Raw genomic sequence first — 26,362 nt, 5'->3', positions numbered from 1 at the left:
ACCGAAACCCGGGAATGCTATGTTCGTGTATTACGAGGTATTACTCGGTATTTGCTTGGTATTGCTCGGTATTGCTTGGCAATAACGAAAAATACCGCTCTGTGAAGACCAATACCGAGCAATATCGAGTTGTACCGAGTTTTTCTAGAAAAACTCGGTACAACTCGGTATTGCTCGGTATTACTCGGTATTTGCTCGGTATTGGTTATTGCCTAGCAAAATCGACCAATACCTAGCAATACCGAGTAATACCTAGCAAAATCGAGAAATACCGAGCAATCCTGGGTCCGTTCCGGGTCGGATTATCGGGGTGCGCGGAAAATAGTGAGAACGCGTGGCGCGATTCTACTAACGGCCGAACATAGAGCTACGTTCTATGACCGGACCAAATAAAAGTTCCCACATTAGGGACCCAATTCTTAGATATATAAACTAATATCTTGTTATTGAACAAGCCCTATACTTTCTTCTCGTAAATTGTTCACATAATGCCTAATTTTTTTTAATCTTTTTGAGTGTTTGAAATGACGGTGACACAATGCTTTATAAAATTAATTGTGCAAATATTATTTAAGGTTTTATTTGAGATAATAATAATATTATTTTTTAAAATTAAATTTTAATAAAAATTTAAATTATTTACTTAAAAATTGTAAAAAAAAAACCGTATTAAAAAATCTAAATAAGAAAAATAAATCACTACGGTGGCAGAGTTACCGAAGTAACCGCCTAGAATTTAAAAAGAAATAGTTAAACAGACCTTAAACATAAAAGAAATTACAGTTCACTCTAAGAGTCCTAATAAAAAAACTATCGAAAGTGCAAATTTGTAATTACGGCACACGATAGTCGATAGTACAGTGTTGCATTTCAAAGTTTTATTCAATTCAGCCCCGATTTCTCGCTTATTTTTAGAAAATCCCAAAAGGTTCAGTGGAAGCTGTTGCAGATCTTCTCGTCGGCTGCGTTGCTTCATAACTCCGAAACGGGGCAGTCGTCGCCGGCGCAACGGATTTAGGGTGTGCTGGCTGCGGAATATCTAGAAGTCATCGAGGCGCGTCTCATATTCGCGGAGCGGAGTAAGCATTTGTTTCATTTCTCTCTGGTTTCTCGAGTTCGAGTTTTTCTTTCGGAACAGTTTTTGGGTCTCTAGGTAGTGTCTTTGGACTAGGTTGGTTCTTCCAAGCAGTGCATGTCTATAGTTTATCTCTATGTTGATTGAAAGCTTGAGGCAGGGAAATGCTTTATCTCAAATTTCGGGGCGAAGCTTTCATGTAAATCTTGAAGTGGGTTTATGGGAAAAGCTTGCATACTTATACATAGCTGTGATGATTTTTACTAAGTCTTGGGTGGCTCAACTTTTCGCCTCGAATTCCTTCATTGCTTCTAAGATACTTCTGTTGATCATTTTTGGTTTGCCGGAGCTGAAAACTTTAGAATATCGAGGCTTATGTTGAGTACCCGTTTTTCCTCTTTTGCATTGTGTTCATGTGACGTGAGCGAGTGAGAATTATTTTATTTCGAAGTTCTTTCTTTCATTGAGCTATTATGATAATTTCTATAGGTTTGTTCAGGGTGCATTGTTGATGTATGTGAGACTATTGGGTTAGCTTGATATCTGATTGTAGAAAAATTTGTTGACAAGGAAATACCAAGTAGTTGGCCTTTACTCATAGACTTAAACTTTCGTGTTGAATGCATGCTTGACCATTAGTGTATTGCTTAACCTTGGTATCCATTTGATTTTCATACTCCTTATCAAGTGATATCAAAGTTAATTGTTTGATTGTAAATTTTTCATTGAATGGTTCGACTGAGATTGAATGGTTCATGTGTGTTATGGCTTCCTTCAACCGCTGTTGAAGGTTCAAGAGCAGTTGACTTCCATGATGAATTTATGTGGCTGAGTGAGCTTTTGGTGTATAATACTTGATAATGCTAAAGAAATTTACATTTGTGGGGAGTGATGACCAATTTGGAAAATTCTCATGTGAGGGGGAGAATGTGAAGCTAGTTGAGAATATTTAGGCTTGATACCACATCAAATAGTTGAAAAAAATATTGATTTAGAAATACCAGTGATTGACTATCACCCACATACTTAAATTTTTCAGGTTAAAAATGGCTGTGATTTACTGGTTTATCTAGCTTAAACTTAGTCCCCCTTAATGGATAGTTTTTGTTTTTTATTATTTTTTTTTTTCCATTTTTTTCTTGAATTTCATTCTAGCATTTATTTTTTTGAACCAACAAGCATAATTTATGAGTATTTTTTATGTCAGCATTGTGTTCATCATACCATTATTTTGTATTTTCAAGGAAACAAAACTCAATTCTTCTCTATTTGTGCAGCTGACACGAGCTTGGAGGTTAAGAGTTGTGCTTATAGCCATGTTTGACTAGCACTAGAAGATGGTTCAAGATACTTTTTTAGTACGGTCGAAGATTATTAAAGAAGACATTGCATCTAAGCATAGAGCTAGAAAGATTGATAAACTAAATGCACCATCTTTAAACAAATTGGAAACCTCTGGAAAGAAAGTACCTGAAAGCCGTTTGAGAGGATCAGTAAGAGCAGAAAATGGTGGGTCGTCAAGTAATATTAATTCAGAGAAGTGTGCTAATGAATTTCTAATCAAGAATAGGAAGGAGCAGTTAAGGATCGGATGTTTGAGCACTATTGATAAAACCAAAAAGAGTGCTATCCCTCCAAGGATCAGATCTCCGAGTACTTGTGCTAAAGCCAACACAAGTATAAGCCCACCAAAGATCAGATCTTCGAGTGCTTGTGATAAAGTCAACAAGAGAACACTGCCAACAATGAAGAGAAATGAGGATGGAAAGAGTGTCTCTTCAAGTACTGAGAACTCCATTAGGAGGTCAATTCCAGAATCTAAACTGCAAAAGGTGAATGGCGAAAGTAGAACTTTGGGAGTGACTGATAGCAAAAGTGAGGACGGTGGTAAGAAGACAATCAGAAAACATTTGCATGTTTGTGCCTACAAAAAGTTATTTAAAAAACCTGCAAAAGCAGCTGGAAATCATGGTATGTAATTCTTTTATTTCTTGAATTTTTTATTTGTTGTTGAAATAGGTTCTGCAGCCTCTCAAGCAATTTGACTTAAGAAGTAGTGGTTTTCTTTATATCTATAATGATTCTCATGTTTTTTCTTTTGTATAGCTTTGTGGCTTCTCAACTGTTTCTTGATAAAAAGACTCTCTTATGCCACCCTATTTCTTGATTAAATGTCTCTTAAGTTGTTTGTATTCTTATCCTTGCTTTGTTAACTTGCATGTTTAGTTGACAAGTGTGCTAATGGGAAATCTCCACTGGAAGGAATATATATGGATTTAGGAGTAAATACTTCAAAGGAAGTAAAGGAGGGTGGAGATGTGAACAGCACAAAGGAGGGCGTACAAGATCAGAGAGGGCTATGTATAGAAACTACTGATTTGCTGGAGAAAAAGGAGTCAAACAATACAAAGCCTCTAGATACTGCTTTTGATGCCAGGTCTATTAATCAAGAACATAAGATTAAGTTCAGTGGGTCCAAATGTGGAAGAGTGATTCCCAATTTGGATTCCGACAATTTATTAGAACCATCTGGAGAAGAAATATGCAATCGTGGTCCTTGTGAGATGAACATGGAATCACGTTCTTCCATGTTAGAGGTAAATAAATGAAATGTTTTCTGATTACTTATCATTTGACATCATTGAACTTTTTGATGACAATCATTTTCTTTCTAACTATAGGGCTAAATTTGTTTTACCTGATTGTCTATCTTCTAACAAAGTGGCACATTTTATTTTGTTAATTATTTTTCTCTTTGCATCTCTTTCTCCCTATGTTTATTTGTCCATGGCTACATGTGGCATCTATCTCTCCTTCTGAAAGTTCGAATTGCTAACTGTTTTCTCCGTTAATTGTTTATCATCCTACTAGGAACTAGGTGTTGGAGATGGTGGTGTCTGTAATTCAGAGTTCCTTGGAAACCCTGCAAAAGAATCTACCAATACTCAGACTGGTATTGCTCCCATGCATAATGTATGTTTGGTCTGTAAACAACCTGGACAGCTCATGTGAGTCTCTTTGTGTTTTGGTTTTAATTCTTTTTCTGAATCTTCTAATATTCTTTTATGTTATCTGAACCATGTAAGGGCATCTCCAACCGAAAAACTCATTTTCCACTCCAAAATGCAGTAACTTGACTCCAATCGAACTTCATTTTCTAACATAAAAAAAAGAATATTACTAGCATATTCTTTTTCTTATTTTATTTTAAATTTTTTTAATCATATATTTATATTTAACAATTTTAACCCTATTATAATTTTAAAAATTATGTTTCTTTTCTCGATATAAAAAAATTGGGATATTAATATGTTCTAAATAAGCAAATATATATTTATACTTAAACATTTAAAATTAAAAATCAATTATATATTAAAAAAAAATGGCGGATGAACAGTGCGACGCCAATATTGGCGTCGCACTGTTCATCAGCATATGAATGGCGTAAAAAATCGCGTTCGATTGGGAGGTCGGAGCATCTGCATTCGGGCGTTTGCCGATCAGCTGGAGACGCTCTAAGCAAATAATGATTCTGAGGTTTTCTAGATTTGGCATTCTTGACATCGTAGGTGCTTGAATGTGGCTCTACCATTTTTGTTTAGACCAAAATTACTCCCACTGCTGACAGTCTTGAACAGATGTGTTTTGTTTCTTTTCTTTTTTGTAGGCAGTTTGCAACTATTTCCTTGTGTAAATTTTTTCTCTGGCTAGTAATGAAAAATTTATTGTTTTTGAAAAGGAAAAAAAAGCTGATGTAAGATTTGAAGTTGGATACTAAATGCATGCTTTAGTTAACATATGTGTTTGCTATCTTTGACTTTCTTCTTTATTTATGACTCCTTACCCTAGAATTTGTTGAATTTGCATTTAACTTTAACCTTAGATGCTGTTGTGGAAAAGGCTGCAAACGAAGTTATCATCTTTCTTGTTTCAATCCACTTTTGCATGATGTTCCACCTGGTGCCTGGCTCTGTAATTTTTGTGTGAAAAAGAAGATGGATTTAGGCGTGTACAGTGTGGCGGATGGGATAGAATCGGTTTGGTTTCATGAAGAAGGTGAGGATTCTTTGAACTAATCAGTTTTTTAAGGTTTGTAGAGCATACTTTGCAGGAACATTGAATTCTGAGATTGTCATGGACCTTATGGTGTTAGGAATGCAGTGTGGAAAGCGATATTTTGTCAAATACAAAGGCCTTGCCCATGTTCATAATCGTTGGATTCCTGAAAGCGAGCTGTTGCACATCGCCCCTTCACTTTTAGCCAATTTTAGGAATAAAAACCAGAAAGAGGTCTGTTATCTTTCTCTCTCTCTCTCTCTCTCTCACTCTCTCTCTTTTCACCCCTCCATCCCTCCTTGCATTTTTATTTATTATCTTGCATTGTTAAACCATAATGATCTGTTGGATGGGCTTCTAAATGAGACTTGAATTTATCATATCTAACATATTAATTAGTTTGGGTTTACATTGACCAGGTAATTAAGTGGAGAAAAGAATGGACTGAGCCTGAACGTTTGTTACAGAAAAGATTACTAGCGCCCCTTGAAGCAGCTGATGAGTGTGCTTCTATGTCTATTTCGGGATCTTGGGATTGTTGTATTGAGTGGTTTGTGAAATGGAAAGGGCTTGGCTATGACCAAGCTACCTGGGAGCTCGAAAATTCACTACTATTATGCTCATCCGAAGCTGCAAGGCTCATAAAAGATTATGAATGTCGTCGTGAGCAGGCCAATAGGTTATATGATCCTCTGATAGCTGACAAGGTAATATTGTCTGGTTGGAATATCCAACTTTTTTATAAGTTTTTCTTTGAGATTTGTTTCTGATTACATATTTTATATTTCTTTATTTAATTAGGAGATTGACCAGTAGCCATGTTGTAATCTAAAGTTCCTTTGTCATAGAGTTTGATAGGCTGTGGACAAAAAATTCCTTTGAGCAAATTAACTTGTGAAGCCAATAATTATGTGTTTGCAATGTTAATTTTGTGGACACGAAAACTTTTGAAGCTTCAAGCATTCTTACACAGACTGTAATTGAATGATGAGCTGAATGACATTGATTTATTATATGGTTTGGTGTTTGATACTTTTTTTTTATGCATGTCTCTCTCTTCCCATCTATCTCTCTTTATAGATATGTGTTTGTGTTTGTATGAATTTCTGTAATATTCCAGAGTGCTTTTCATTACATGCTAACCATTTTCCATTTATTAGATGTTGAATCCCATCCTTGCTTAACTCTTTTGTAAGTTATCGACTTTTGTTATTGATTGATAATTCATCTGTTTTGTTTGTGAATTAATTACAATTAATAAAAAATTATGCCATTTTTATGCAAAACATTTATATCATAACTTTGTTTTAAAAATAGGAATATGATTAACTTGGAGGGTGTGATGATCAATAACATTGCAATTGCACATCAAAATAAAAAACACTTTGATGACCACAAGCAAACTATAAAAGAAAGGAGAAAATCAAATAATGAGAATCATTCCTTGAAAATTTTTGGAAAATCAAAAATAAAATATTGTCACAAAAAAAGCTTTTGGCATCTTTGACTACTTGAGTGATAAGGAGGTATAAAACATTAACCCCTACCCTGTAACTGAAATTGCTATCATTTTAGGAAAATTGAAAATAACACTGGTATAATTCTTTTGTTGTTTTAACATTTATGAAAACAACCTTTCAACCTTTTTGTGCGTCTAAATGGTACTTCATTACATTACTTTTACAATAGAAATGAAGAGATTTCTGAAAGGAAAGGCAATGCAATCTGACATTTCTAGCTCGTAGGCATTAGCTGACATTTCTGAAAGGCAATGTGTATGTTCACATTGATTAGCTAAAGTGCACAAGTATAACTCCAAAATGGCCTGATCAACATAATGTTGTTTTAGGTGTTTTACACACGAAGCAATTCCTCTTTCAAAGTATTTTGAATGGCGTGTTGAAGGAAGCATGGTGCGAGGTTTGTGTACACATTAAATCAATGTTTGGGAACTAGCTATGTAAATATAGTCAGTTGCTATGATAAGGTTTAAGAACATGGAATCCTATTTTTGAATCTTAAATCAACTTTTATGTTGTGACGTGTATATGGGGTGAAAATATGCATCTCCCTAAAGCAAGAGATGATGTGTAACACCCCATAGTACCTCTTAACAGTACAAAGAGTATTACTAACGCATACTTTTCATTAGTTGATCATACGATACTTTTGAACATTTGATAATTTTCATAAAACATCAAACAGTTCAGTTCTAACACATCTCATCAAATGGAAACATTTAATCAAAGTAATATATAACTAGAAATTTTACATATCTCAAGCTCAAACTTCAAACAAAGATAAATACTAACATAACATAACATATGAAATTCTTGACAATTTAACCTGCTATGATTTTCACCTTGTACTTTCCTGTAACAACATCCAATAAGAAAATACTAGTGAGCTATGAGGCTCAATAAGTTATGCAACTTAAAAAAAAATATTTAACTTGTATGATTATAAAATTCATAACATTGAAAACATAAATAAAAGTTAAACTACTTGAGAAAATTTCATAAAAACCTCATTTGACATTAACATTTATTTTCTCTTAAATTCATACTGAATATCAATTTTACTCATTAAAAGATTTGCCTACTCTTTCATAAACATATTTAATGCCCAGGTAAACCTGACATTATCGCCATTGAATTACATAGAGGTTCTTTTTGCCTCTTTAGGGGTTCCTTTTTCCCCACCTGCTATGCAAATTTTATTTTTTTGGGGTTTCTTTTGCCCCACTTACAATGTAGTTTCATGTTTGGGAACCCTTTTGTCTCGACTACACTTTTTAGTCATATATCATATATAGCCAAACTTTATTTTAAATTGATATTCAATATATCTTATATTTTCAGATTTTATACTTTTTTCATTCTTTCATAATCCTTCATATTATCATATGTATATCAGGAATATGCATATAATAATTAAAGAAAATGATATATTTTCAAAAATATTATCGATAAGAAAAACATTTAAATGAACATAATAAACGTTGTTTTAAACTCACATAATTAATTTATGTAAGTGGTTAATCATACTTGGCAACTTGTAGGTATATCCTTTTCTAGGCTTTTCACAAAAGGTTGATCAAACATTCATTATATCGAATTATATACTTTCATGACTACTTTTCAAAATGTCATTAAAATCATTGTACATGTCTAATGATAATATATACTTCAAAAAAAAAAAAACTTGCATTACTTACTTTCTTGTCGAGGTGTCTCCTCCAACTCCCTATTTCGCACTCTTCTATGATTATAAGTCACTTAAAAACTTTCTCTCTGCAATTCTGCATAAGACTAGATGAATCTAGGACACCATATGATACAACATCTTTAAGAATTTTTATAGAAATCCATACAACTACTATGCATAATACCAAAATAGCTTACCCTGATTTCTTCACGCTTAACTTTTCTTCTTCATTTCCGGTATTCCTTTCTTCCACTCTTTCTTCTTATTCTTTTCTTCTACTCTTTCTTATTCTTTCTTCAATGTTTCCTCAAATCAATTGCTCACTCTCATCAAACTACAATTCATCACACAATTCTAATTTAATCACGTCCAAATCTTTATTATTGCTTTTAAATAAATTCTATTTCTCTATACTGTTAATACTTGTACTGTTGATTTCCTTTCCTTCACAGCTACAAAATCCCTTCAGCATTATATCATTATCTTCACTGTGCAATATCCCACAATGCCAACTACTGCTATACGAATTATGCCGAAACCTGTCACAGTGGCCGAACACTGCTACAGTAAATTCTGCTTTATGCGATTTCTTCCTCAGAGTTCTGTGCCGAATATAGTGAAGAACACTGTGCTGAACTCTCTCACTTGGCTTTGCGTGAAACAAAACAGAAAATATCTCTGTTGGCTTGTGTAATCCAAACATAAGGAGAAATGAGAGAGGGCCCACACACTTACATAACTGCTTTCATTCTCATCCTATTAAAACACCTAATTCCAATCAATTGGCTTACGTGACAGAGCATATAAGAAATAAAAATTAGTCTAGAATAACTGCCCACTCACATAACTACTATTACACCTTCACAGCCCTTTGCAACACCTCCTCAGAAATATAGATATATTTAATTTTATTTACCATTACTTAACCATTTTATTTAACATAAATTTATTAAAGATAATTAATCTAACTCACCTGCTTGGGTATTACATGATGTATGGGATGCTATGATGCACCGACACTTCTCCTCAAAGAGGCGCGCAGTATCCGACACCGTGTCCGACACAACACTCGTCCGACACTCCTCCGACACGTGTCAGACACGTCGAAAACGTGTCTGATTAAAAAATATTAAATGCAAATTGGACACGCGTGTCCGACACGTGTATCATAAATATTTTATGAATTTTTTTAAATATAATTTACTGTATTTTGCGGGATTTAAATTAAATTTCCTATTTCCTATCCACAACACCAAATCAATGTTCGCACTTAATACCCAATCATCGAATATTCTCATTTTAATTTCTTTTTGGCAGTGAAGGTATTTTCATCTCCTCTCTCGTTGACTGATAAATGGCATCGACGCCTGACTCGGTTCCTGAAATATTAATTGTTGTTTTTTGAAACTTACAAAAAAAAAAAAGCTAATGTACATGCTCGGTATTGCTAGGTATCGCTCGGTACCGCTAGGTACAAGCTCGATACCACTAGGTAAATGCTTTGTATCGCTCAGTACATGCTCGGTACCGCTAGGTACATGCTCGGTACCGCTCGGTACATGCTCGGTATCTTTCCATACAAATAACTTACGAACTTTAAAAAAAATGCTGAACTTCAAAATTACTCTTACCTTGACAGGTTGAACCCCACTAAAGGGCAGCGCCCCCTTGGACCCCTAACAGACCGGTATATTGTTGTATTCATGTTGTCTTATTATTGAGATATTTTGATTTCACTTCATGTCATCTTAATTTCTATATGTTATATTAAAACATTATTATGTCGTGTCCACGCCGCACCCGTGTCTTATATTTTTAAAAAATGCCGTGTCCCGTGTCAGTGTCGTGTTGTGTCCGTGTCGACGTGTCCGTGTCAGTGCATCATAGATGGGATGAGATCATTTAGGTTAAAGTTTAAATTTAATTATTCTATTATATGTGAATGGAGGTTGAGTTAATGTATCCTATAACTTCTATTGCTCCTAATCCAAACATATTTCTTATTGTACGACAACTCTAAAATGGCATGGTTCTATAGGAAACCTTAGCACCGGTATGAGAATTTTGAGAAGATTTGTAGTGGCAACATTGCAATAGCCACGATAGGTCAATGCTCAATGCATGTTTTAGATGCCAACTTGAACTAGAGAATGTCGAACCAATTATTGATGACTTCATGTCTTCACATGGTCCGAGCTTCACTAATGACTTGTACGAGAAAGAGCTGCAAGATGATTTTGAGCTGGAGAAGGAGATAGAATTTCAACCAAGTTCATTGCAGATGAGTTGAACCAAAAAATTAGCTAGGAAGAACGTTGGTCATCATGATGAAAAAAAGCAAATAAGCAGACATTAAACAAGTTGCTAGTTTGACATAATGAAAATGCATAATTGTTTAGAGAAACAATTGTTTGACATTGCCCTTACATGATGTTTTAATGTTTCACAAAATTGATTACCATGGAGAACATAACTATTGAAGCCATACTTGTAGTCCATTAGGCCTTGATGTAAAATAACAATAATAAGGCAACACTAATGACATGGGATGGAAGAATGTTGTCGTGAAAGTTAGGGGTGTCAAAAAATAGCCCGACCGGAAAAAATTGAGTTTGAGTTAACCTATTTAATAAATGAGTCGGATTTGGGTTGTGCATTTCGACCCATTTATTAAACAGGTCGGTTTTCTATTGACTTGCCAACCCGATTTTGACCCGAAAATGACTTGTTTTTTAACTTTTTTCCTTATTTTTATTTATTGGTATAATCTTCTTATTTTAAATTAATTAATTGAAAATCTATGATTAATAAGCATATACAAATATTTTTTTAATTAAAATGGGTTATTGGGCCAGGTTCAGGTTGCTGGTGGTTGGGTTCAGGTTTAATTTTTTAACCCATTTATTAAACGGGTTAGTTTGGGTTGATCGGATTTGGGTTGGGTCAATTTCGGTCTGAATCCAAACCTGACATGTTGACCCATTTTGATACCCCTAATGTAAGTGGATCGAATATGTGTCATCATCCTAGCTTTCTATGCTTGTCCTATTTGGTTGCCATTATTACAATTTATATGTAGTTGCTTTTGGTATTTAGTTCCTATTCTCTACTGTTATGTATTGCTCTTGGTTTGTATTTTTGTTCATTCATGCATTACATGTTAGTGATGTTCTCCCCTTCAGCTTATACTCTACATTTATTTGATATTTGTGATCCAGTAGCTAGCTTCAACTTTGCCTTTATTTTCACAAGTATCTTTTCATTTACTAATAAAATTTCAGATATTGTCCACTAAATGTAAGTTGTGTATATTGCTGTTTTAGTAGTGGCGAATTACCCAAGTGACATCCATCTTGATAAAATTTGTAACATGGTTGATGCACATCAATAGCTTAGTTATGCTATAACTAAACAAATTCGATGGATTATGGAGAATAGTATATTCATATAGGAAGGCCTACACTCAACATGTGATGTAGGCCCCAAATTCTTGCTAGAAAATTACAACCTTTCTAGATAAAAGAAAGACACAAATGTACCCAAAGTAGGATACAAATTACAGCAAATAGACAAATAAACAAAAACAAACTTTACTTATAAGAAATGAAAGACTTACAAACTTGACTCTTACAAAAACTCCTAAAGAAGCTTCATTCTATTAGAAGAGGGATACAGGTGAGGTGTCACTTGCGGAGAGACGAAAGATGTTAGAAGCCGAGAAGAAGGGTGGAAAGAGCTCACAAGATTTCTAGAGGAGGTGAGAAGAAGAAGTGGACAAAGCTTGCAAGCTTTTACAGCAAAACCCGCAGGTTTACATTTCCAAAAATCATTCACATAACATATCACTCTTCAAAACATTACATAACCCCTCATATTTATAGATATGAAAGGGGGAACACAAATGGACACAACATTTAATTCCCATAGGAATCCAAACAACCCAAGCCATGGAAAAGCCCCCTTGCTTTTCACGGAAAAACATCCCAGCCAGGGAACCGAGGAAACAGCCACGGGAACCCAAGAGGCCGCAGCGAACCGAGGCGCCAAAAGCCACGGGAAGGCCCCCAGTTCGGAAAACTAGCAGCCACCGTGAGAACCAAGGAGCCATGCATGGAAAACAACAGCCATCCGTGGAAGCCAAGGAGCTACGACATGGGAGAACAAACTTCCTTGGGATTCCAAAAGCCATTTTGGAATCCCAAGGGACAACTTAAATTAATGCATAAAAAACTATAATAAAATTACATTAATTAAAAAATAACTATGAATTTAAACTTAGCTAATAATGAGCTAACCCTTAGTTCAATAAATGAACTAAAGACCAGCTCATAAATGAGCTAAATTCCAGCTCAAATTTTATTGAGCTTGTAAGCTTAAGGGAAGTCAAATCCAACTTATTTTGGATTTGAGTTAACCCCCCCTTTGCCTACATCAACATGCCTTATAAAATCAATGATATGTAGCTGGTGTACTTTATGGGAATTCGTTATGGCTATACAATAACTTTAGGCTTTCGTCAGAAGCATTCTTCCAATTGAAGAAATTATAAGTGAGTTGAGGCATATTGAGTGACACAAGGTGTATAGTCGTTGATGAACAATTAGGAAATTTTCGTAGAGGGGTTGCATATGCAGATAAATATAGATAATTGTTTGAGGTTTTTTAGTACTCTCTATAAACAATTAGTCAATAGTTTAATCTAGTTCTATGAGCAATTGTTTATAGGTAGCTCATTAACTTTACAACCCCCTCCCCCTCCGCTATCGACAGTCATCCTTTTGTAAGGTTAAACCCAATGCTTCTTCTAGATGGTATTTTCATCCCGTGATTGTTAAAAGATAATTGCAAAATTGTTGTTGTAACATAAAAGAATTTTCTTTTTATGATGTTGTGGCAACGGTCTCATTCGACTCATAATTTATTTATGTTACATGTGTCTATAACTATGAGACGAGCATCGCATTACTCATAAAAATAGATATAGTAAAACTCAGATTGATTATTTTCTTATAAGAAAATTAAATCATTTAGATTGCAAAGATTGTAAAGTTATTATGAGTGAAAATTTATGTACCCAACATCGATTTTTCGGACTTTAACATAAAGGGGTACAAAATAAAAAATAAAGTGAAATGATATTCTAGGATTAGACGGGGTATTTAAAAAATATTAACAAAAATATTTTTAAGATTAAGATTTTAGATCTTAAGATTTTATCTGTGCATGAGGATGCTAATGTTATGTAGGAAAAAGTGACTAGTGATATTTAGAATATTGCAAAAGATGTGCCTATAGTGTCTAAGAGAAAAGTTCATAATAGTAAAAATAGTTAGTAGTTGAATCCAAATGTGCAAGAAAAGATAAAAAATATGAAAATTTGTTATAAAAATTGGTTTAAATGTAAAAATTTTGATAATTGGGAAAGATATAAAGAGGTACGTAAGGAATCTAAGAAAGCAATATGCGATGCAAAATTCTTAAATTTTAATGATTTATATAATAGATTTGATACTGAAGAGGGAGAAAGATATCTGTTTAACTTAGTCAAATAAAGAAATATGAGTAGTAAGGGTTTAGTTCAAGTGAAGTGTATTAAGGATGAAGATTAAAAAAATACTTCTTTTAGAAGATGATATTCAACAAAGGTGGATGTAATATTTTGATAAAATTTTTAATGAAGAATGTGAAAATACGATTGACTTTAGTGACCTTAGCATCGTACCCTAAATGAAAATAAAGATTTCAGTTTTTATCGACATATTAGTTAAACCGAAGTTAAAGAAAGAGGCTTTAAAGAAAATGAAGTGTGGAAAAGTTGTTGGATCTGATGATATTCCAATAGAGGTGTGGAAATGCTTAGGAGATGATGAAATTTCTTGACTTATTAAACTTTTTAATATTGTTTTGAAGGCTAAAAAGATGTCAGATTAGTGAAGAATGAGTGTGTTAATTCTTATTTTTAAGAATAAAGGTGATACACAAGATTGTGAGAATTATAAAGGAATTAAGTTAATGTGTCATACTTTAAAGCTATGGGAGCGAGTTATGGAGTGTAGGTTGCGACATGACACTAATGTTTCTCAAAATCAATTTGGATTCTTGCAGGGTAGGTCTACTATGGAAGCCATACATTTATTGAGAGGTTTGATGGAGAAGTATAGAGAGAATAAGGAGGATCTACATATGATATTTATTGATTTAGAGAAAGCCTATGATAAAGTTTCAAGAGAATTGCTATTGAGAGTTCTTGAAAGAAAGGAGTTGCTAATGCTTATATTCAAATCATTAAAGATATGTATGCAAGAGCTATTACTTGTGTTCAAACACAAGGTGGTTTGACCAAGTATTTCCCTATTTCGGTTTGGTTACATCAAGGATCAGCCTTAAGCCCATGTCTTGCTTTAGTCATGGATGTTCTCACTAGACATTTGCAAGAGGATTTATCTTGGTGTATGCTTTTTGTGGATGATATTCTTTTTGTTGATAAGACTAGAGAGGGAGTAGAAGGTAAACTTGAATTGTGGAGGTCGACCTTAGAGTCTAAAGGTTTTCGCTTGAGTAGATCTAAAATTGAATATATGGAGTGTAATTTTAGTAGTAATGGATCTAGTGAGGGAATTGTGACTTTGGGCGATCAAGTCATTTATAAGAGTACACGTTTTAGATATCTTGGATCTATTGTTTAGAGTGATGGTGAAATAGATGGGGATAGTATCAGTAGAATTCAAGTTGGATGGTTGAAGTGGAGGAATGCATCGGGCATGTTATGTGATAGAAAAGTCTCCCTCAAACTTAAGGAAAAATTCTATAAGATGATGATGAGACCTGCAATGCTTTATGGTGTTGAATGTTGGTCATTAAATGAGAAGCATAATACTATGTTAAGTTTTGTAGAGATGAGGATGCTCAGGTGGATGAGTGGCTTTACCCTTAGAGATAGGATACGAAATGAGCATATACGTGAAAAGATTGGTGTAGCTCCAGTGGAAGATAAAATTAGACAGAGTCGCCTTAGATGGTTTGGGCACATAAAATGGCGGCCTTCCGATGACCCGGTTAGGATAGTAGAGGTATTAGATTTGACTTATGTTAAGAATGGTAGAGGTAGGCCTAAAAAGATTTGGTTAAAAAATATTAGAAATGATCTTTCTTTATTAGATTTAAACGAGAATTTGACTTTTAACTGGGAACAATGGAGAAAAAAAGATTCATGTAGCCGACCTCACGTAGTTGGACAAAGGTTTGATGTTGTTGTTGTGTCTGCAACTATCAGAGTTTTATGATGGGCAGTGGAGGGGGAGAGTTTTGAGTTCCATAGAGCAAACTTATTACTTGATCGATTGGGGCTAAGCAAACACTAATAAGCTCAGCACATGGAGATATCAATATCATTTGAGTGAGTATCATGGAGAAACTTCTTGTAGGTACTTAGTTGAACAATAGTTGTACTATCATCGCCACACACAATTACACTATATAATGGAGAGAAATTTGGCATTTATAAGGAGAGATTTAAAGTGTTATTTTGCATGCAACAATTTCCTTCGATGGTTTATGTAGTATTGTGCTTGCTTGTGTAGTGTTGCAAACTTTTATTAGTCCATATCACATACATGATCTTTATTTCAATGTCTCAAACTGATATGCAATATGATATTGATTTTGGTGAGGTTCAAGCTAATGATGAAGGCTTGAATGTGCTTGCAATAGTTGGGGAGAGAATTTGAGGGGAGAGTGTTGTAGACAATATCCATTTGTAGGTAGTATATATAAAATTTTAATTTTATTATTATTTTCTTATTCCAATAGTTATTTACTAATGCATTACTCTACTCATAAATAATGAGTCAGTAATGTTGATCAAGTTGAGTTGCATGCTAAGTTTATATCCCCAATAATGAAATACTGATGTTTTATTGTATTCTAATCTTATCGGATTTGATGTTCTTGATCCTGTTTAGCTTGATTGTAATTTGGTGCTTAGCTGTGTTTGTATGAATTATTCTGACTTTGTTATAATATCTTTTGTCTATATTTTATTTGAATTTAATTGCCTTAAATTTTGAATTAGTTAACCAAAGAGTTGTCAGGATTTAATATTTTTCTTGTCAAATGGTTTTTATGATTTAACACCTAGGATTTGGTAAATCCGTACTTATCGAATTTACCTAGTTCTACTTGAGTGAAACGCTACTTGCTGCCAAATAGCCTCTTAGTCTCCCATGTTATTTCTCATTTTGAATGTCGTTCTTCCGGAGCACCTTGGTAAATAGAATAGATTGAAAACGAAATTGTAAGCTTGATGTTCAAAAATGCACTCCAGTACTTCGTCATAATTCATTAAGGAAAGTTGTATGTCAAAAGTGTGAGAATTGTCATACATAGTTTTATAAAGAAGTGAGACAACATACATTCCCATAAGTTTGGGAGGAATAATTGTTATGAAATTCTAACTATTGTCTTAATCATGTATAAGGAGTTAAGGACCATTGAAATAAGGTTAAAAGCTTTATAATCTTGCTGAATTTTGTAACTCCATATTCAGATGAACCTTCATGAAAGGGATGATCCTCAACTTCAAGCTTAATCTCTCTATGCTTATGTTCAAAGCATTTCGTTTATTGTGCTTGAATTATATGTGGATGTTCTCAAATTAAATTAATCTTTTTAGTTGCCTCATCCACCTGTTTAGGTCTTTCTAATTTCCTCTCACCAACCTTGATCCAACACTCCAATAGGTTTGTAATGTTCAACCTTAACTCTTTGATAAGTCAAACACTTTGGAACTAAGTCCATCTTCTTCATTCTAGGTCACTAGAAAAGCTTGATGAGATCTTGATATATTTTATTACTCCATGGGTAAACATGAGTTGTGTTGTTTTATTCATGTAATTTTTCTGGTTTAAGTCTTGTCTGGTATAGAACATATAACCAATCTCCAAATTACAAACATATAACCAATCTCCAAATTACAATGCAGTTGAATGATCATGAATAAATTAATGCTTCAATTCCCTTATTATGAGCTTGATCTCTAAGGTGCATTGGTTCGATATTTTCCATCTAAGTTTTAAGAACTTAAACTAAATTTTATGCTGAATTGTCATATGATTGATTTATTTCCAAGAGGTATACACTCAAGTTCAAGTTACTCAATCTTAAGCACCATTTTTCTTTCTTGAGTGGTCATCCAAGTTACATTTGTTGAAGATTTCATGTTCAATATATATTCAACTCTTTTAGCCTTAATTTGGGAGAGGATGGAAGGAGTGAGAGAAAGCAAGAGGTAGGGAGTGTAAGAGAGGGATTGTGGGGGCAAAGTTGGTGAGAATGAGAGCGATGGGGAGGCTTTATTTTATTTTGTTTTTAATATGAAACGAGGGTCGAATAGGTGAGACGCGAGTGAGCGAGTGGGGAGTGGAATTGGGAAGACATTTGTTTTTGGATTTGAGCAGAGTGATTTTTTTTACTTTTTATATTTTAATTTAAGTAGTATGTATGTATGTGTGTGTGTTTATATTATAATGTTCTTTAATTAGTATATGTACAATTTTATTTTAATACATATAAAAAATATTTTCTTTTTAATTAGAAAATAACGATAAAGTTTTTATTAAATGCAGAACACCTATGTTCTTTGAATCTTGTTTGTGGACATCGTCGCTCATGCATTTGGAACATTCGTTTTCCTCCTGTGCATAAATTAAATTTATTTTTTTCGAATTGCTCTCATGCGGTGATCCAAAATGTGGGTGTCCATTCTAGCTGATTTGATAAACGAATGACAATCAAATGATTTCAATTTTGGTAGTGGTGTTTTGAAGTGATCTTATTTGATGTTGCATTCGTTGTCCTTCATTTTCATTATACTAGATTAAATCAGCCTTGGAATAGCTATCAAGGTCAACAGTATTATGCAATGAATTTTTTGTGAGGAATAAATAATAATTATGAGATGATTGCGATGAGATTGATGATGGCAAGGAAGTTGATTGTGGTTTTACTTACCTTCTTAATTAAAGTAAAAACAAGAGAGAGAGAGAGAAGATGAGAATACTAGAGGATCTTCAACCATTTGGTAGTTGCAAACCAAACAAGGGCTTGTAATGGTTATGACAATGGTGTTGTTGAGGGTTTGTAGTGAATCAAAGGATATTTTAGAGAGAGTAGAGGACAAAATATGTGAAGGCCAACCGCTCACAATGATAGCTTAAGATGGAGGATTGCAAGCAACTCGTGATGTTTTTAGGTGAGATATTGTGGGGTTGAAAGGAAGGACAAAGGCGTGTAATTAGTAAGGAATTTTACCTCTTGGACAGCTATGACTAGCAATGATGTAGATTAGAAGTCAAAATTTGCTATAAAATTCAAACTCTTGTCCCTTATTACATCATACGGATGGAACTTGCTTGCAAAGGAGGTTATGTAATCAGTTCTAGTCATGATTGGGTCGGACATTCTTCGATTGCATTATTATTTAGCTTTCTTTTTGAAGCTTTTTTACCATCTTCTGTCACAGATTATATGCGTTAGTGCATATAGCATGAAACAGTGCACGTAACACACTATTATTTTTAATGTGCTTTCCTGCTCCAATATTGCAAGTGGCATGCCTCGCTTTATTTTGATTTATAGCATGGTTTAAAAAGGCGTTTGAGGCGTACGCCTCTAGGCGCAACATGGATTCCTTGAGGCTTAAGTCTTACTGGTTTGGGCGAGGCTTACTCTTTTTTCATTGAGGTGTAACACCTCGAGACAGTTTGAGGTGCCTCCTCGTTTCATTTGTTGTTGTTATTTTTTTTTTAATTCGTCCGAGTCGCACGTATTAGATTTAGGGCTGCCTCGTTTTAGATTTAGGGCTGCTTGGATAGTCGTTCAAGAAGTTCTTCGCCTCTTTTGACAGCTCTTAGCGAAGGTAACAATCTCTTGTTTAATGTAAACGGCTTCGGCTTTGCCTGGTTCAACTTCACTTCTTTGTGTTAGGTTGAGTTCTTTGTAGCGAAGGTAATGATTTTTCTTCCCTTTTGACCCTATGTCGGATTTGACTACTTTGTGAGAAGTAGAGTTTTGAAAGTTTCATTCCAATTGGAGCTCGCAGTGAACATAATGATCTTTCAACCTTTTGAGTGTTGCTTTGACTTTGCTTACGTCGTGTGAACTATGAAGGTAAAGGAGCTTTCATCCCTTTCAACCTATTTCACATTCTTTGTGTGAAGTTGAGTTTTGATTGTCTTGAACTATCTGATCAGGAGTACAAATATTATTTCAAAGTTTGATTTTAATCCGATTTATGCATTTCTCAATAGCACCTGTATTTGCCTAACAAAATACTGTAACACAGCTTCTTCACATTATAAAAGTATCAGGAAAAATGGTATAATAAATTGTTTTTCCTATTAATTAGATATCATAAGTTATACCTCTATTTTTTCAAAACTATGTGGAATAAAAAACTCTAAGCACTTCTTTGTAAATAATTGATGTTTTAAATTGCATCAAAAGTACTATTCTTGAAACTGGTTCTCCCATTTTTAAGGTGTTACATTAAACTATTATGTGTTTTAAACCTTCTTTAGCATGCGAACTTTGAGATCTTTTGGAAAACAGTGACTATTTATTTTGAATATTGTGTTTCAGTAACATTTATTTTTAAACAAGTTATTATGTTCATAGATTACTTAATATTTTTTCATTTTTATGAGTTATTTATAATTTTTTTAGCACTTTATTTTCCTATCTTGGAGGGGCTTATGCCTCACGTCGTTTCTACAAATTGCCTCAATTTCGTCTTTTAAACCTTGATTTATAGGCTATCCTGCATTATTGACAATAATTTCTCTGTATGTTAATATGATGTTGCTAATACTTGATATCTCTTGATTTTGAATAATTAGAATGGGGACTGACACTTACTGAGAGTCTGAAACCGAACAAACCCAACATTAATAAAACTCTTGGCCTAAAGTTTTCTTGTAAGTAAATTTGGATCACATCTTCTGGCAAGATTTACAAACCTTGAGTCTATTTTACAGCAAATGGCTTGATAGGTTAACATAAATTGCATTTTTTTATGCATTTACATGCTTTCTGCTGCTTCCCTAATTATCTTGACATCATGTATGATTTGCTAATTAGTGATGTATGCAAAGGGGGGGGGGTCAACTCAAGTTGAGTTTTTTTTGCCTAGTGTATTTTCATATTTCCCCTCTCCTTTGGGTGTTTGCTGATTTCATGATGACATGGGCTGTTTCGGATTGAGCTTAAGTAGTTAAATCTTTAGTTATTGCATCAATTAGTAACTGATATTTGAAATGAAAAATATTTCATCCTTAATTAACCTTATTTGCATTCAGATTTCTTCAAATATATAGTGCTAAATAAATTCTTCTGTTAAAAAATCATGTTCGAAGTTTATGTTAGCTTGTGCTATTTTTATTTTCTCTGTTGGTTCGTTGTGATAAATTTGTATGCTTCATAATTCTGGTGCTGCGTTTGTTTAAATTCAGTTGAGTTGATTTATTACAAGTATTTACTTTCTCTTTTGAGCTGCTAGGATATTTAAAGTTTGTCTTACAGGCTTTACAGGTAAAGAAAGATCCTTTCTGCAAAATGTCAAAGCTGCCAGATGAGTGCCCTGTTGAACTGGACAATGACCATTTAAGTGCTGTTAACTGCCTTAGAGAGTTTTGGCACAAATCCTTGAACGCTATGTTCATTGATGTTGAGGTATGGTGTGTTCAATTATCAAATAAAACTTGACGTTTCTTCTTTCTTGAAGTCACAAACTGAAGATGGATGTTCTGTTTCAAGTTTTTCTTATTTTCATTTTTGCACCATGGATATGGGCATAAATCTTCTTAGCTTTATAAATTTAAAATTCTTAATAAAAAGGTTTTATCTGTAGTATACTTTTAGCATAAAGGTTTACCGTTGTAATTTTTGTAGATGTTCTTATGATGCATATACCTTGGCGTTGTTTGATAACTGGTTTTTGGACATGTTAGATCGGCTGGATGAATTGGAGTTGCATTTCCATTCTTTGAATTGAATCTCACTTAGGAATGTAGATTCAGTCCAGCTAATTTGTCCGAAATGCCTTAAGGATTGCAACAATATCCCAGTCAATCACTGGACCAGATTTGAGGGTTACTTCCTACTTGGTATTTCTAAAATATATTTTCCCATGCCATCAATTTTACACAAAAAAAAAGTTCTTGTTAGTTTCCTTAGTGTGTACGTTAATAGATTCCAAAGTGGTTTAGCAAAACATTTGAACATTTTTTGACATAATTATAGCTTCATTTATTGGTTATTATGCTATATTAAGTCATGGCTTATGCTTCATTTGGTTCAGATTTTTACATGCTTTTGTCGTATGGTAACCTGCTAAAGGACAGGGCATTGTTTGGGTAACTATTTCCTTTGTGTAAGAAAAAGCAACTTTTGGGACAACAAGAACAAACATTTGGCACATAAAATAGCTTTAATAGAGTTTTGAATGAACAAGTAGTGAGGGAATAAGAAAAAAAATTGGAGCGATGTCTTACAGATTGGAGAAATCAATTCTTCTTACTATTTCTTCTCGTATAGCTGACCACCTTTTATTATTGTTTATGTAAGAAGGAAATCATAAAAAAGTAAAGACATTACTCATAATCAAATACTAAAAAAAAAGAAATAATCGTTTTTAATGTACATTTGTTATTTTGTGATGCTTAATAAATTATTTATATACTAGATTGTAGTTTCACAGGTGTGAATTTAACATGGAAACGAAGATCCCTTGGATTTCCATGTTGGATTGCCATTATTAATCCTTGTATTATCGCTTATTTCTTGGAGAATATAGATTTTTCATTCTAAACTTGCAAGTAATTTCATTTGATCATGACATATGCAAATTGGTTATTTTAACGAATGTATGGAATACTAATTAAATCATTGTTTAATTTTCCTTTATGAAGTCTAATTCTCATTATTTTTTTGTATCGGTACATTGGACAGGGTTGCGAGCAATATATTTTAGATTTTTTTTTTTCGTCAAAATACTGTATTATAAAATATAATTACTTTATTTTGAGAACTTCCAAGTATAATTTTAAGCTATTGGATTACATAGATGCAGTCAGCTATTGCTTTTAAATTAGCTTCAGCACTTGTATCTTGCCACCACCATGTTCTTCTTGCTTCTCCTTGTAACATGATTATAAGTAATCTCATCTACATCCCACTGACCTTTTTCTTTTGGTAAGGCGTTGTTTTCCTTAATATCTGTTCCATTATCAGTCTTTTTCAACTGCGATGATAATGATGGAAGTTGTATGCTTCATCGCAGAAGGTAGATCAAAGTTTTCCTTTGGTATCTCAAGAATACTCAACCGTCATCCATATCACAAAACGAACAATACCAATGCATTTGAAATGTCAAAATTACAAGTTATTGACCCCCATTTACCCAGATATCCACATGAGCAAAGCTAAAAACAATTGTGTTAGTTGGGATAAAATTTAACATGTGCAAGAACGATTATTTTGTTGGAGAAAGAGAGATGTCACTTTTTTTGAGCAGACCTATATAATTTTTCGTCAACATTATGTGACTTTGATGTCATTAGAAAGCAAATGGAGTTTTCTTAAAATTTGTGTTTTCAACTTTGGTTGCTTCCGACACAGAAAGTATTTTTGCATAATGTCAGGGAAAAAAATTTCAAATCGAGAAATTCCAACATCTTACTGTTTCTATCATAGCTCATTAATTTCAGGCATGATTCATAGGATTTTGGTTTTTTCAGGAAGCTAATTTGATCATCCGCATGTTTCATATTCATAACTTCGATCAGTATCAACCCTATGAAATTCAATTTTATTATAAGCTATTACTAAAAAACTCAGTTTAATTAAATCAATGAGGGAACATTATATATATATATATATATATATATATATAATGAGTACTCACTTATTTCTTCTCTAATTAAATTACTAAATTACTTAACATTATTTCTACAAACTTCTACACTGTGCTGCACATGCACTTCATCACATTTGCTACTCTCACATTTCTTCAAATGATATCATTCCTAAATCTATCCTTTCTTGTTTTATCACATATCTATGTTAATATTCTCATTTTTGTAGCGCTAAATTTGGCTATCAATGATTATTTTATTGTCCAACACGTGAAGCCATAGAATATCAGAGCTAATTGTAGCTTTACAAATTTAACCTTTAAATCTCTATGATGTTATTTTTATCTCGTTAAATTTAGAGGTACATTTTCATTTTAACCATTCAACCTTTAATTTGAGAAGTTATAATTTTTTTCTAAACCTCATACTTTTGTAGAAGTAAATCCAACATACTAAACTCAATCAAACCTAGTATTAAATTTTTTTCTAATAATATTACATCACTAAAATTGTTTAGTATTTGCTTACTCATTTGTTCGACTAATTCTAAGCTCTCTTATCTTCTAATCATTTTTTCTAATGTGTGAAATTTTTACTTATTTCAATGATTATTTTGTCATCTAAAAAAAGTTTGCTCGAAGGCACCTTACCTCATTTTCAGTTTCCCTTATAAGCATATCCATAGCCAATGCAAAAGTATGTGGACTTAATTATGATCCTTGACGTAATCTTGTAGTAATTAGAATTCTTTAGTCACTCTCTAACTACTAATATTAGGCGATACTTTATCATACTTTTAATAACTTTAAAACATATGTAATTCATCTTTTTTTCTTAATTCACACTAACTCAATTCTTATTGTTCTCGATCATTACAACTTCCATGATCAACAATAAAACTATACAAAGTCACTTTCTTTTCTTTTTTTATTTTCATTCATTTTTTTGCACAAAATTGCTTTTGATCTCAATGGCTTTTAGTACAAAATTGCTTTTGATATTAATGGCTTGAAATCAAATTAAAATATTATCATAATATTTTTTATACTTTCGAATTTTTTTTTCTTCTATTTTTTGTCTATGTTCCATTACTTTCTCTCACAGTTTTTTTTTTTTAATTTCTCTTAAATTAGATTGAGCAATGTTAAACATCAATTTTTTTTTTAAATATTAGAAACAAAATGCCTAGTCTCTATTCATTTGACATCTTCTTAGTCTTTGGAATTCCATAGAATTTTTTGTTTAGCCATATCACTATAATTTGATCCGTAACTCTTCAATTCTTAGTAAGTATCTCATCTGAAGCTAAAGATTTATTTTTATGCGTTGACTTGGGAGCTAACTATTTTTTTTGGGACCAATAGATTATATTCCTCATTATGTTTTCATTAGAGATAAGTTAAGTGTGGCGGAGATGAGGATGCTCAGGTGGATGAGTGGCTTTACCCTTAGAGATAAGATACGAAATGAGCATATACGTGAAACGGTTGGGGTAGCTCCAGTAGAAGATAAGATTAGAGAGAGTCGCCTTAGATGGTTTGGTCACATAAAATGGTGGCCTTCCGATGACCCGGTTAGGAGAGTAGAGGTATTAGATTTGACTTATGTTAAGAAAGGTAGGGGTAGATCTAAAAAACTTGGTTAGAAAATATTAGGAATGACCTTTCTTTATTAGATTTAAACGAGAGTTTGACTTTTATTAGGACACAATGGAGAAAAAGGATTCATGTAGCCGACCCCACATAGTGGGATAAAGGCTTGATGTTGTTGTTGTTGTTGTTGTATGTTTTCATTATGATCTTGTTAAATGATTTTTAACTTAAAGCTGTCATTTAATAGTTATCAATTTTTTTTTTCCTTTTTTTCAATGATATTTTTTATATCTATTTTTTATCGTTTCTTAGTATCTAACTTATAATATGAATCATTACAAACCGTTGCTTTTGATTTGTTCATTTCTATTGAATCCTTTTAGCTTCTATATGGTAAACCTAAGTAGTATTTGTGTTGGTATCTTATCTCCTCTGTAATGCATAATCTATTTCTAGACTGTTTTAATACTTCTACAATAAACTTGGTAAAACTTGCCATCTTTTTCCACTCAGTTTTTACTTATCTAAAGTATTAAAATTTGTCTTAGCAAATTACTTTTAGCAAAACAATTTCATTAGTTAAAAGCTTCACCATCAAATAAACGAGCAATTATTTCCTTTGATCCTTCTCCCTGCACTCTCACTTTATACATCTATGACTGCCATTCGATGTTGTGCAATTAAACTTTTTCTTGGAACTAAATTATAGTATATGCTATTTTTTCGCATTTATATCAAAAGGAAGTTCCATTATGATTTGATGGCTCTATTTTTGCAAGTAATTAACTGGTCTTCTCATTTGTTGAAGTACTCAATGCTTGCACAAGACAATATGCTTATTCAAATCAAGTATAATTTCTTTTATTGCATTTGTATCTCCTATTTATAGCCTTAATGAATTTTCTTATAGCCTATGCTATTAGAACCTCTTTGTCTGTTTGATTCTCACTATAATTATTTCATATTCCTTAGGTTTAAGTTATTATTGAATTTTCCTGACTAAAAGTGACTTCAAACAATTTTATAATCTAAATTGAGTTGTTTAAGTTTTAATAATGCTTTTAATGTCATCACATATGATTGAATTTATAGCAATAACCCTAAGATGCATAGACACGGACACGGGACAACAATTATTGAAAATATAGGACACTGACATGGGTTGGATAGGACATTATAATTTTTATATATTAAAAATAGTGTATAAAAATCAAGGTTTAAAATTGCGTAACTGCGCCTCGAGGCGGTTTTCATCCGTGAGGCGAGGCGTAAACCTCGAGGCGGTTTGAGGCGTAAGCCTCACGAAAACAGAATTGCGTAAATGAAAAATTAAGGGTTTTAGCAGGAAAATAATAGCAATAGTGGAAAATAAGAAAGTAGATGCAATAAAATCAAGTCCCAAAGTACAAAATCACAAAATATTAGTTTAACAAAACTCCAAAAAATATATAAAATGAAATCATATCCCCGTGCACCTCTACTATGTATAGTGGAGGAAGAGCCCTTTCCACTCTCGCTCCCAA

General features: G+C 33.1%; 1 protein-coding gene across 7 annotated transcripts in view; it reads left to right on the top strand.

Moving 5' to 3' along the window:
• Nucleotides 1-862: 862 nt before the first annotated feature.
• Nucleotides 863-26,362, top strand: part of LOC110111166 — a 117,511-nt gene continuing 92,011 nt past the window's right edge. For 2 of the 7 annotated variants that reach the window (XM_020842920.2, XM_020842919.2), the window contains exons 1-8: nucleotides 864-1,079; nucleotides 2,353-3,046; nucleotides 3,302-3,672; nucleotides 3,947-4,083; nucleotides 4,959-5,131; nucleotides 5,229-5,365; nucleotides 5,551-5,838; nucleotides 20,915-21,064. In XM_020842920.2, coding sequence (XP_020698579.1) covers nucleotides 2,413-3,046; nucleotides 3,302-3,672; nucleotides 3,947-4,083; nucleotides 4,959-5,131; nucleotides 5,229-5,365; nucleotides 5,551-5,838; nucleotides 20,915-21,064 — 1,890 coding nt within the window. In that variant the 5' untranslated portion in view covers nucleotides 864-1,079; nucleotides 2,353-2,412. Of the gene's footprint in view, nucleotides 1,080-2,352; nucleotides 3,047-3,301; nucleotides 3,673-3,946; nucleotides 4,084-4,958; nucleotides 5,132-5,228; nucleotides 5,366-5,550; nucleotides 5,839-20,914; nucleotides 21,065-26,362 lie in introns of those variants that run through there. The other 5 variants (XM_020842921.2, XM_028700607.1, XM_020842922.2 and 2 more) reach the window with 5 other exon arrangements.

This window comes from Dendrobium catenatum, unplaced genomic scaffold (genome assembly GCF_001605985.2).
Source record: "Dendrobium catenatum unplaced genomic scaffold, ASM160598v2 fragScaff_scaffold_1557, whole genome shotgun sequence".
In the NCBI taxonomy this organism is placed as follows: domain Eukaryota; kingdom Viridiplantae; phylum Streptophyta; class Magnoliopsida; order Asparagales; family Orchidaceae; genus Dendrobium; species Dendrobium catenatum.
Note: the sequence above shows the minus strand (reverse complement) of the source record. Positions and strands in the feature narration are given on the sequence as shown.